At 39.6% G+C, this 12,127-nt stretch overlaps 1 protein-coding gene across 3 annotated transcripts in view; it reads right to left on the minus strand.

Annotated features, from left to right (window-relative positions):
• SPTLC3 (serine palmitoyltransferase long chain base subunit 3) overlaps positions 1-9,374 on the minus strand; it is an 88,797-nt gene extending 79,423 nt beyond the window's left edge. For 2 of the 3 annotated variants that reach the window (XM_048299029.1, XM_048299026.1), the window contains exon 1: positions 1,312-3,407. In XM_048299029.1, coding sequence (XP_048154986.1) covers positions 1,312-1,425 — 114 coding nt within the window. In that variant the 5' untranslated portion in view covers positions 1,426-3,407. Of the gene's footprint in view, positions 1-1,311; positions 3,408-3,429; positions 3,512-6,924; positions 7,181-8,009; positions 8,230-9,217 lie in introns of those variants that run through there. The other variant, XM_048299027.1, reaches the window with a different exon arrangement.
• Between the last annotated feature and the right edge of the window lie 2,753 nt (positions 9,375-12,127).

Genomic DNA, 12,127 nt, shown 5'->3' on the forward strand with positions numbered 1-12,127 from the left:
CTAGTAATGCCCGCCTGGGATTTCAAAATCACTCATTTCAGTTGACAATAACTGAATGGCAAAGCTTAGCCCTTGAAATCTGTCACAAATGGAAAGCAAAGATTTAGAACACTGTTGTGACAAACAGCTAATGTATAAAATGATGAGGAGGTGTATGTGATATGTATAAAAGGATACTGAATTAGGTTTCTGGAAGCGAATCCAAGAAAGGCCTTTTTCAGTCATTGCGCAAGACTTTTTGCTTTCCTCATCCAACACAAACCAGCGATTGGGAAACACTCGTACCAGGGGAGACACCTAAAGCCAGACAACCATTAAGCATGACACTGGGCGTGCCTTCATTAGAGTGCTAAGGTGTGTTAGCGCCCCATTTAGAGAAAGATAAAAGATAGCAGTTTATTTGTAAAACAGCGGAGCCCTCACCACAGTCCTTGTCTAAAGCTTCCAACAGGGATAGTCAGGTGAATGCTCAGGCTCCACAAGCAACCTCCTCCATCCCCCTCTCACCACCACACCGTGCTGTAAAGCCAGTCACTACAAGACTTTCTCCTAATGATTACATCAAGATCCAGAATTAGGACACTGCAAGACAGACAGTAAGCTCCCAGTCAAAGCAGGTATCGCAGACAGACAACCTTTAAGACTTGGGCTCTTTTGGTAAAAGTATACTGTTAGATTTGTCATTCATCCTTTAGGATGTTAACATGCCAACAGTTCTACAAAATACTCAGGTATGTGAGAAGTGCTGCTTCAAAGAGAACAGCTTGAGAAAATAGAAAGTAAACTGACTTGGATTTTAAGCAGTACTAGGTTGGAGAGCAGGCATCAGTAAAGTGCAGGGATCAGCTAAACCAACCCTGCAGAAATGTAAACATCAAGAAAAGACAGCTTCCCCTGCCTACATATTTTTATTGTTATACTTGTACAGCGACAAATTGCACTTTAAAAATTACTCCACACACACTTGAAGTTGAAAAAACAGCCCTCCACTAGTGATTAATACATTGCAAAGTCAACTCCACCACTGGTTAAGCTTTAGAAGGAAGCTACTACATGTGTTTGATATGAACTAGAGGCTGTCAGTCCACAGGACCAACAGCATTTGCATGAGCATTCCCAACTCTCTCTTGCAGTTTAGGAGAGACAAAAGCTGTGTTAGGTCCCATGACTACAAAACTTAAACAGAAGCCTAATCCATACAAGTTGTTCAATGGACACTAAGACGGTTATAAATCTAGCTTAATAAGTAACGTTGCAACTACCTACTTGTTTTCAATATTGAGGCAATTAGGGTAAACAATTAAACCTTACCTTCATTCCTTTAGTGATTCCATTTTTCTTAAATATTCCACTTTTTAAGAGGTTATTCTGTTTCTGATGATGATGATGTAGATGTCCATTGCAGACAGCACTGGGATTAGCCATCTGTTTAAATTAGTCAGATTCTCAGTCCTTAAGGGTGTCTCAGGTCTCTCTACAGTAAAAAAGACAGTGGGTTGAGAAGATAAAGTTCTTGGTTAAGGCCTGAAAGGTATCCAACTGGTCTGTCAGGATTTTCCAGGATGAGAGGAGGAACTATCTTTTGCAATATCTTTGAAACGTAAAACTTTCTTCCATACAGCTTCAGCCTCAGCAAGCTAGAATGAGAAATACATAGCAGGAGGTGTGCTCTTAAAATCTCTGAAAAATACTGCTCATCGCTGGCTCTTGCATGAACACGGCTTCTGTGAGTCAACAAGACTGCTGCAGCTATCAAGAAGTGGGTGGATTCAGAGGCGGAGACACTTAAACATATATTACCTCTTAAATACCTCCCAGGGAGAAACCTGGTTTCTTTTCTCCGAATTACACTCAGTGTAGAGCGATGTCACTCCATATAAACTGCCAAAATGTTTTGAAAATTTTAACAGAGTAATCTGTACAATTACATGCTTCATCTTGCTAAGAGCGTATTAGCTGAAAACAAGTAGTATTGCCCTGAGTAAAGCAGAAACATTTCTTTTAATCTTTTCTTATATAAGTAGCACGACAGACACAACATTAACCCTGCAAAGAAATGGAAAGCATTTTGTCACTAAAATGAAAATTTATCTAGAGCTAGATCCTACAGACACGTGCACAAGTACTCACTGGAGTGAGCTGTCCCTTTAAACTCAGTTTGGCCAGCAGCAGGGGAAACGGTGTGCAATGAATGGTATTGCAATGAATGAGAAATGGAGTTTTATAAAGCTGATTAATTTAGTTTTAAAACAAGTCTGGCTTTAATCATATGTGCAACTACTAAGGAGGACTAACATACATCCACATCCTTTCTTTTAAGAAAAAAGATTTTTAATTGTGAAAATTAATATATGGTCTTGGCTGAATCAAATTCTCATGCTTCAGATTTTAGTGACAAAAAGTAAAAGTAGAAGCATCTCTGCTAGCATTTCATAGGATCCCTTTATACCAAAATAATTAAAGTTAGTGTGGAGACAGATTAAAGGAAAGCTGTGTTATAATATCAGTTTTGAAAAACAGTTAGGATGAAAGGCTGGGAGAATAAAAATACTTGAAGTTCTTTAATTAGAAAAAATTGCTATGCCATCCTAGCAATGAAATGTAAGTAATATACAGAAAGAGAAGCCTAGAACTTGAGTATGTGGAATGCAGGAGATGAAACGTTACATGAACCACTGTGAAAATACACAGGGGAACTCACTATGTTGGTTTTGAAAACTTATCTTAGACACATAGCATATTAAATTGCTAAAATATATTTTCTTCTTTGAAGTGATTTGCAAAGCGAAATATCTTCAATGTGCTGGAAAACTTTTGGGTCCTGCTTAAGAGAGATCTAAACTTAGATTAATAAGACTGCAGTATTTTAGGTGAAGAAAACAACCCTTTAACTGACTAAAATGACACAGAAGCAGCAAAACACCAAAATGTTTTGCTTCACAATTACACAAGATTCACCATCAGAAATCAGATTTTTAAAGTTTTATCTTTTTGGTGCTTTTCCTAGGCAAGAATACCTCAATTCTGTACAAATCAGTCATGTTTAGGCTTCATTAAGGCATCTGTAAGTATAACTCAATGACAAATGAATTGTGAACATAATGTCAACAACAGTAGCAAAATAAATTGTTGGTCTTAAGAGTTCATATTTGCTGAGGAAATTAGAGACTGAGATGAGGACAAGCCTGCAGGAAGGATGGTTGGTAATACCTCCTGCCTACCTCTCACCTCTGAGCTGCTGATAAATGGAAGAAGGTAACGCCAGGCATTCTCTCTGCACCTGGCAAACCCCTCCCACCAAGAAGCTTTCTTCATTTGGGAATTATGTCCTTGATTGTTACGGCAAATCAAACACCTGTAAAACACCCCATCTGCTCAGTCAGTTACTGACCATCTTCCCCCTACTGGGATAAAGACAAGAACACTTACCGGAGTAGTGCTCTTCCCCTTACCAGCTTCCCGTGCCCCAGCTAGCACCTCTGCCAGGTGCTCTTCCCGACAGGCTCAGCACCTTCCAGGGCACAAAGCAACAAAATTAACATCTCATATGTCTCTTTTATTTTTTCCTGTTAGGTTCACAAGGGAGGTGGAATCTCCAATCAGATAACGCTTCAGATAATGCAAATTCTGCTGCCAGGTCCAGGTTCTAGGTCTACACTTGATATCTGTTTCAAGACCCATGAAATACCAGTGTCCTTACATGAATGTAATAGTGAATTAAGTATGTTATAGTAATTTTAGTTTTCAGTATCTATAATATTTAAGACAACAAACAAATGGAACTTTAAAAAAATACTACATTTAAAGATGACTTTAAATGAGCAATTAAAAAAAACTCAGAGAAGAGCTGTCCATTTGGATATCTGTTAACCATGATCCAGTTAACCATGAGCCAGTGCTCACAAAACAAATACCACTAGAAGTTGACTAAAATTCCTGCCCTGATCCTATTCAGAGCAAGAAGGGACAAGTCTGGCCAAATACACAAAAATGATCTGTAAACAGAATGTGATATTTCTCCTGCAGTAAAAAAACCAAAAAACCCCAACAACAAAACCAAAATACCCACCAAAAAAAAACAAAAACCAAAACAAAAAAAACCACCACCAAAATGAAAACCACCCAAAAAACCAAACCAACCAACTGACCAAACAAAAAGAAACCCAACCCAAAGCCAAAAAACCAACCAAACAAAAAACCCAAGCCCAACCAACAAAAAAACCTAAAAAAAGAATTGTGTCCTTCAGAACTCCATCTTACTCAAAGCCATCTCATCTATTACTCAGCCTTCTAGATACGTATCTATCATTTTACCAGTTATCTGCACCTAAATCTATTACTCAAAGATATGAGGAGCTGTGCTGCCTGGACACTGGAGGAAGGACTCAATAATTGTCTACTTTGCAGCACCAAAACCACCACTAGCAATACCCTATTTTTAACATTCTGGGAACTGGGAGCAAAAAATTTGCTATGCTGACCTTAAAAGAACTGCACGTATTTAACTGCAGGGGACACCAATCCTACTAAGATTATATGGGCCCTTCTCTTTAGTGGCTTGGGTACTGGTCACCCTTCGTACATTGGCAAGAAGATGGTGAATTTCTAATATTACCAGCAGACCACACATCATGTTCTACAAAAATGCTAGTAAAGTTTGCAAGACATGAGTGCAATTAACTATAAATCTGTAGGAAAACCATCAATGAATTCCCAGGTTCTAGGTTTTATTCCTTGCTTTGTCATCATCCTGTTAATGCCAGTGGATTTTTGCTAACTCACATCAAAATCAGGATAAAATTGTTTAAGTCCTTTTTAAATGCTCTGAGACAAATTGCTGAGGAGTATGGTACAAAAGTGAAGTAAAATATACTCAGTTAATTGGCCAAGGTTTAACAACAGAGCAGAGAAAACAGGAGGGGCGTAGGGTTCTGTCTAAGTTGTCTCTCAGTGTGTGAAGAAAATCACTTTTATGGTATGCACTCCCATTGTTACATAGGACAGGTTAAAAGGCTGAAATCTGCTGATGCACCCAAGAAATGGGGACAGAAACATCTAACCTCCCACTAGACTTTTGGCCCAGTCAGACATGTAGCGTCATTGGAGTGGTCACAATGACCCCATTTAAAATAACAATACTGGATTCACAGTGTCCCCATTTATAATTGCAGTACTGGATTACCTACCAATAAAAAAACATAAATGTTGCAAGAAAGCATGAGAGCTCATCCCAGAACACCGTCATGTCATAAGCCAGAAGGACTTCGTAGGATTCCTGCTCACCCCAGAATACAGTTACTTACAGCACAGTTGTGAAATGGTCTTGCAATCTAATGGCAAGACCTCGATAATTTCAGTTCATGACAGATTCACATTTACATACCACACGAAACAATAAGCATCTAAGCAAAGACACCTGGCAGCTTTATGCTTGTTTTGAGTGGACAAACACCGATGTCAAACACGAGCTGAAAAAACTGGGAACCCAAGCCTGTTCCTCTGTTAAAATCCAAGATTCTAATAGTGTTTAAACTGGCAGCAGAGCATGCCAGTAGTGGAATACACAGTAAAAAAATCCTTTTTGCTCTCACAACAATTTCCCTTACAACAGAAATCCGTCTCATAAATTCTGTGTACCATTGATGACTTCTATTTATATTTCATGTATGTGGACACATGGATGTTGGAGGCAATTCCTGCCTCGCATATGTACATGACTTCATGAACTGATAGGGAGACACAATTACAACAAAGCAACAGAAAGTACCAGCCATCAGCTGGTCAGTCACCTCCATTGGTGTCTTTTGAGTCATCCACACTTCACCAGCACTGGCTGTAGACTAAATTTCCTAAATGTTCACATGGAAGAACCCCATATCTACATTTGCTTCTTTACACCTTATCTAGCAATACATACGTGGGAATGAGTAGGGATTTGCCACTACACCTGGGTGTAAAACTGCACACTAATGTGGAAAGATCCCCTCAAGTGCCCTTGCACAACTTGAAGGACATACAAAATGGTTTGATATCGGTCAGGGAATAATCTAGAGCAATTCAGAACCGTGGCACAGGTGGATGCACGCAACCAGTGTTGCAACAGGGCAGGGCATGGTACAACAGGCAGGGCTCCTCCATGTCTGGCAGGTCCATGCAGCCCCTGCAGAACCCTGGGGCTGGCACAGCTGCCTCTTGACACCTCTGCACCTCCTTGTTCTTCACAGTGCACAGTAAGATAACAAGACAATGGTTGAAAGCCTTAAGCATATAAAGATGCTGTCAGCCTGGTTTCTTAGGCAATATTACCAGAACCAGTTTTCTGACTGCATCCAGATGTCAATAAGCTTTGAGTACTCATAGCATTTGGAAGTTGTTGGGATTTTCTATCTGATACATATATCTGATTGATATATGATACATAAATCCAATCAGGAATCTGTAGCTAACCTGAGGACATTTGTAGCACCTGCAACTTTTATCTCCTTGCAAGGAGTAAGGCTTCATAACTTGTGCAACTGATAGAGTTCTGTCTTTATCTTATGATACAAAAATAAAATGAATCTGACTAGAACGTCATGATCAGACAAAACCAACATTAATGCAAAAAAATCACACGAGAAAAAGAATAACCATATAGCAACTAAGAACCTGCTGCAGAAATCCAGCAGCAAGCACAAGTGAGCCCAGTGTACCTTCTGCTCTATCTTCTTCCAATTACAAGCCTGATGCCATTACTATACTCTTATCTGGGAATTTCTCATAAAGTTGAATCTGCAATTCTTACTCAAATAAAAAAACCTTAACTCAGATAACTAGACCCAGTGAAGCCAATAGAACCACTCAGCCAAGCCAAAGGCTAAAAAAACCACTTTAGAAGCACCAGGTAGAGGCAAAATGTCTTTCCTGAGACATTTCTCTACGGACCTCTTTCAGTAGTGATGTGATCCATAGCCATGTACCCTCTAGAGCCGTGCAAGGCAGATTTCAGTTTACTTTTCCAAGACGTCTGCCAGTCAGGCTGATTTGCTTGCTGAGCTCCGTAATTTGCCAAGAGCCAGCGTGGTATTGTCATTGTTTCCACTGGACATGATGAACGGAGCAGGGGCAGCTCTGTGCCATCTGTTCCTTCTCTGTGTCATCACCACGTTGCTTCAGACAAGTCATTCTCCACTACAAACACCTGGAACATTAAGACAACTGATGCTTAACAAGGTAGACAAATCTCATTACTATTATACTAATAAAACTGAACAAAGCAGACATAGCTTTGACCTATGTTTAATGATGAAATGTCAGTCTCTGAACAGGAAATTATGAAGCGATTTCACACAAAAGTTAAAAGTCATTGCTTATTGTTCTTGGAATGTAATTTTTCAGTGCTTCCAGAAGCATGAGACTTATGCAGGCCCAGATGGGAACTAGTAGTGCTACTCAGGAAAAAAAAAAAAGTAGGATTGCAAAATACCCCATTTTTTAATCTAACAAGTTGCTCTGTTTTGCAATTCTTATTCATTCAGTGAAGCACTTCATTGAATTAGACCCAGTGAGGTCAATACTCATGCAAGTAGTAGTTACGCTTCAAAACCTTTTTATTAGCATTACTAAACTTAGTGACATGACAGAGTAGATTATTTGCCTTCCCCATTGCCAGCAAACAAATCATTTCAAGACATGCTACAGAATCAGATTTTTGTGTTACATGTGACTCCATACATGTGCTCTCTGTAGACTTATTTCCTCTTGTCACTACCTACAGTTTTGTTATTCACACTTTCAATTTTGTTCATCCTATCTCTTAGGGAAGTACAGGTTGAGAGAGAAAAAAACCCAAACAAAACTCCAAAACCTGTGTTTCCCAGTTATGGTAAAGAAGTGGTAGCTGAGTTGCCGTATAAAAACTTAGTATTTTTCATTCAGTTGCCTCACGATACTTTATTATGGTTGACATTAGTTATTTTTACCCTACAATGTCAAACAGATGGAAGAAACCAAAATATTGTTCAGTTTACCTACTTACTGTAAACTTTCAAAAGCTTTGTCAGATCCATTTTTTTTCTATTTTCACTTGTGCAGAATTTCTTTTCACTATCAAGAGTTTTGCTCTCCCTGCAGCTTGGCATAAATAGTTGCAATTCTGTTTTAAGCAGACTTAACTGCAATTCTTTCTCAATTTCATGCCTCACTGAAGTCAATGGAGCTCTGAAGAGGCACCAAGTGTCAGATGGGAGACTGAAAGGGGGAAAGAGAATTGAGAAATTAATTCTAGAAATTGCTGCCAAATGCAGGAAGGGCAACATTACAAAATTATCCCAAGTGTTTTTTTAAATTCGTAAAGTTCTGAGACAAGTGTTTTTTGAACTTAGTTTAAGACTTATATTTATCATTTTGACAACAAAGTAAAATGTTATTCCTTACTTGAAGTTATTCGTATTAAAGGTTCAGTGCAGAAGTCTGAAACATCCAGCATTTGTTACAGAAGCTTTAGGAACACACTCTGGTGTTCCAGAAACAGGGCCGTGTTTCAGGAGCTACAACTCCAAGAGTTCAGTTCAAAGCTGGTACATATACCAGAAAATAAAATTAATTGAAAGTTTCCCAGAGCAGCAGGTCCTATTCAACACAGTTTCAGTCAAAAAAGATTTTCATTAAACCCAGTCAAGTTTAGGATTGGAGTCTTTTAACTCTCCTGCCAAGACACCAGAAAACTAAAGTTTCTTTCCTGTGGTATTTGTTTGTTTTTATATTCCATGTAATCTCTAACATTATGCACAGTAAGCTTGTCAGACCTCAGTAAAGAGCTGGAATCAAATGTTACTATTTTCCAGTCTGCAGTTCTCTTTTGAAACAAATTCCAATTCAAACAAAGCAGCATATTTCATATTGTTGGAGAAGAGTTGGGCAAGTTGGGCCTTAGAGAACTTTTAGACAGGTGGCATTCCACTCTCCAGCTGTTCATTCCTTAGCTGGGGAGGCAGCTTTTGCAGCTGCATTTAGCAACCTATTGCTTGAAGTGGATTTCAAAGCAACGTTTTCTACACAAGATTAGCCCATGACAGAGGTCCTGTGCTGCTTTTTCAATGCTGCTAAAATTTCAAGCCCTTAAGTGATCAGCTACAACCTGCTCTGAGAGTAGTGCATGCCCTTCAGCTCCAGCACTCTCACTGTAGCTAACAGACATCTATACCAGTCTCTTACCTGGACTAGCTCCTTTCCTCACCTGCTATGCACTATGCTGGCAAACAGCAGCTGATGTCATAGAGTTACTGCATCATTACAGTTTCTTTGCATAAGGTTTCCTTCTCTTCCTTTTATCTGCTAAAAATGGAACAGAGGTGACTCATGACTGAGATAAGCGAAAACTAAATACTCAGCAGTAAGGGCTCTGCTGAGGTTTCCACTGCCTGAACTGGTTCCCTTCTTATGCTCATCCATGGGATAAACCTATTCCTGGCAACACCTCAGCCCCTTGGACCATGCCACAGCCCTGGGGGGGCTGGCTGGATCCCCCACCCCAGCCTCTCCCCAGTGCCATGCCTTCCCCGTGGCAAAAGCAGTGCTGGTGGAAGGTCTTCACCTGGCTGATGGTCCAAAGCTTCAGCTCATTCCCTTTGCCATGGGGCCTGGCTGTTGTACTCCTGCCAGTCTGTGCAGGTGTGCATCAGGACAGGTGAGCATCACCCCCAGCAGGGTGGGGGAAGGTTTAATAGACTGTTTCCATTGCAAACAGATGTATAGGGGAAAGGAGTTGAGCAGGGTTTGAGAACTGTCGGGAGAAAGTCTCGAGATGGAGGTTTACTATTGTACTTCTGTGAAAGGAATGCCAGGAAAAAGCCCTTACTCCTCCCTTCCTTCCCACGGCAACAGCCATGCTTCAAACTCCAACCTTTACCAGTCCTAGCAGCCAATTTAGCTCCTAAGATTTCTGGTCCTGGAAATGGAGACAGCTGAGCCATGGCCCTTCGACTGCTCTAGCTGCCCTGGATGACTGGCTCTTCTGTCTAACGTGTAAGGCAGGGGTGGAACAGATCTGGCAAAAGCATTTGTTCATGGGGGCCAGTTTCTACAGCCCTGGGAGCCACCTGACATCAACAGGTGAGTACAGGAACTGCTACTCCTTGTCATGGAAGAATTTCAGAATTATGATACTGTTTCTAGCCTTTTAAAACAGCGTGAACATTACCTCTTTATCACTAGATTTCTGAGGCCAGGAGACACTGCCAATCATTAGATTCAAGATTAGAATAATTAAATTCAAGATTAGTACAGTTTTACTCAGACCGTGTAGCACTCTCCTAGACCAAAGCCTGGTGCTCTATTAGTGATCTGAGTTTGACTAAAGGATCTCTCAGAAAAATTCTCTGATGTAACTAGAATTGCTCAACAGTGGGAAACGTAATACCTTTGCAACATGTTCAGAATTACCCAGAATCAGATTTTGATGTTTAAGGCAAACACACAAACACACAAACACACACACTCTCTCTCTCTCTCTCTCTCATCATTAGTTCTATATAAAAATAAAATCTAGAGAGGAAACCAAAAAAATCCCGTGATCACTCTGCAGTGAGTCATGGCCTTCTCCTTAAGAAGACACACATGCCTCTACAAGGCTTTGCTGACTTCACACATTCTGTCCAGACTAAGATTTATACCTGGGTCTATCTAGGCCTAGTTTATATTTGCTTATATTCTTACTAGCTTAATTCACTATCTTACTGAAACTTGACAAGAAACTTAAATATCCACCCTGACACCAAGCACAAGAAGTTTCAGACCAAAGCCACCTTCCACATGATGATCAGGGAAATATTTTAATTAACTTCAGGAAGCAGTGTAATTAAAGATAAATCCCAGATTTCATGTAGTATAGAACAGCAAGAAAATCATCCACACATTTCCTCTTTCCCACATAAGATTAATTAGAACTATAAGTGGACTTCACAAAAATTCAAACCACCGTTCACTATTATGACCTTTTGATAACACAGAACACCTTTAACTGAAGTCTTTTTAACAAACTACTCTCTCCCAGAACAGCAAAGCTTTTCCTGCAGACATCCCTGCCTTCTTACAGTTCCATACATCCTTTGGACATTTCCAGTCAAATCAATACAGCTATTCATAGTGTAAAGTTAAGGCTGAGAAAAATTGTTTATAAAATACAGCAAATTCCTGACCCTTCTTATAACATTTCTCAGATCATGATTATTAAATGTGGTTACAGTTTGGATTCTAAGAAGTTTTCTTTCCAGGGTTGTCATGGCCTTCCTAAGACCTCACTGTGTACCTCTGCTGCTCAGCATCAATAGAATGCAAGTAATTTTGCAATATCCTAATGCTATGAGACAGGTAATTATTACTGAGTCAACACCAGTAAAAAGCAAAGACTTTTGGGTCAACAGTAGCTGATGTGGCAACAAAAGTCAGGATACTGCCTTGTTTAGTCTCTGTTCAGACCTCACAGCATATATGATAATGTTTGATCTGTATTTTATCAGATACTGGTATGTCCCAAGTCATTCACCAGGGCTACGAAGGCTTTCTAGTCAGTTCAAAGATGTTCTCTCAATATCTATTCTCTGGCCTCATATTTGAGCTAGACACTGGGAGAGGATTCTCTTCCCATACTCAGCATTCCAACTGGCACAGTTTCATCAATAGTCTAACAGCATCTAATGTTCCTTCCTGTAGCCCCAGCTCCTGCAGCAATGGGGCAATGGGACTTTGTGAGATTAGCTTTTTATCCTTTTTTTTTTTTTTTTTTTTTTTTTTTTAAAATGACAATAGAGAAACACTTCAGTTTGGTACTTTTCCCACTTTCTCATGGTCCTCTACAGGCACAAAGACAAAACCATGGTATCTTAATGAAAGGTGAGATGATAAATAGCTCTGGGAACTAGGCTTAAAGATAAACAACCAATATAGTGAGACCCATGTTGAACCTGAAGCCCTGGTAATTCTGGCTGTGCAGCATTTTGTAATTTTTATTATCCTCTGAGACCGAGTTTCAGTGTTTCTTCCAATAAAATCAAGTTAATAAACGGCATTTTTAATTTTCAGTTGACCTTGTACACTTGAATTTTATTTTCAGAGCTTAGTTACAGATAAGAAGCATTCACATTATTAT

This window comes from Corvus hawaiiensis, chromosome 3 (assembly GCF_020740725.1).
Source record: "Corvus hawaiiensis isolate bCorHaw1 chromosome 3, bCorHaw1.pri.cur, whole genome shotgun sequence".
Taxonomy (NCBI): domain Eukaryota; kingdom Metazoa; phylum Chordata; class Aves; order Passeriformes; family Corvidae; genus Corvus; species Corvus hawaiiensis.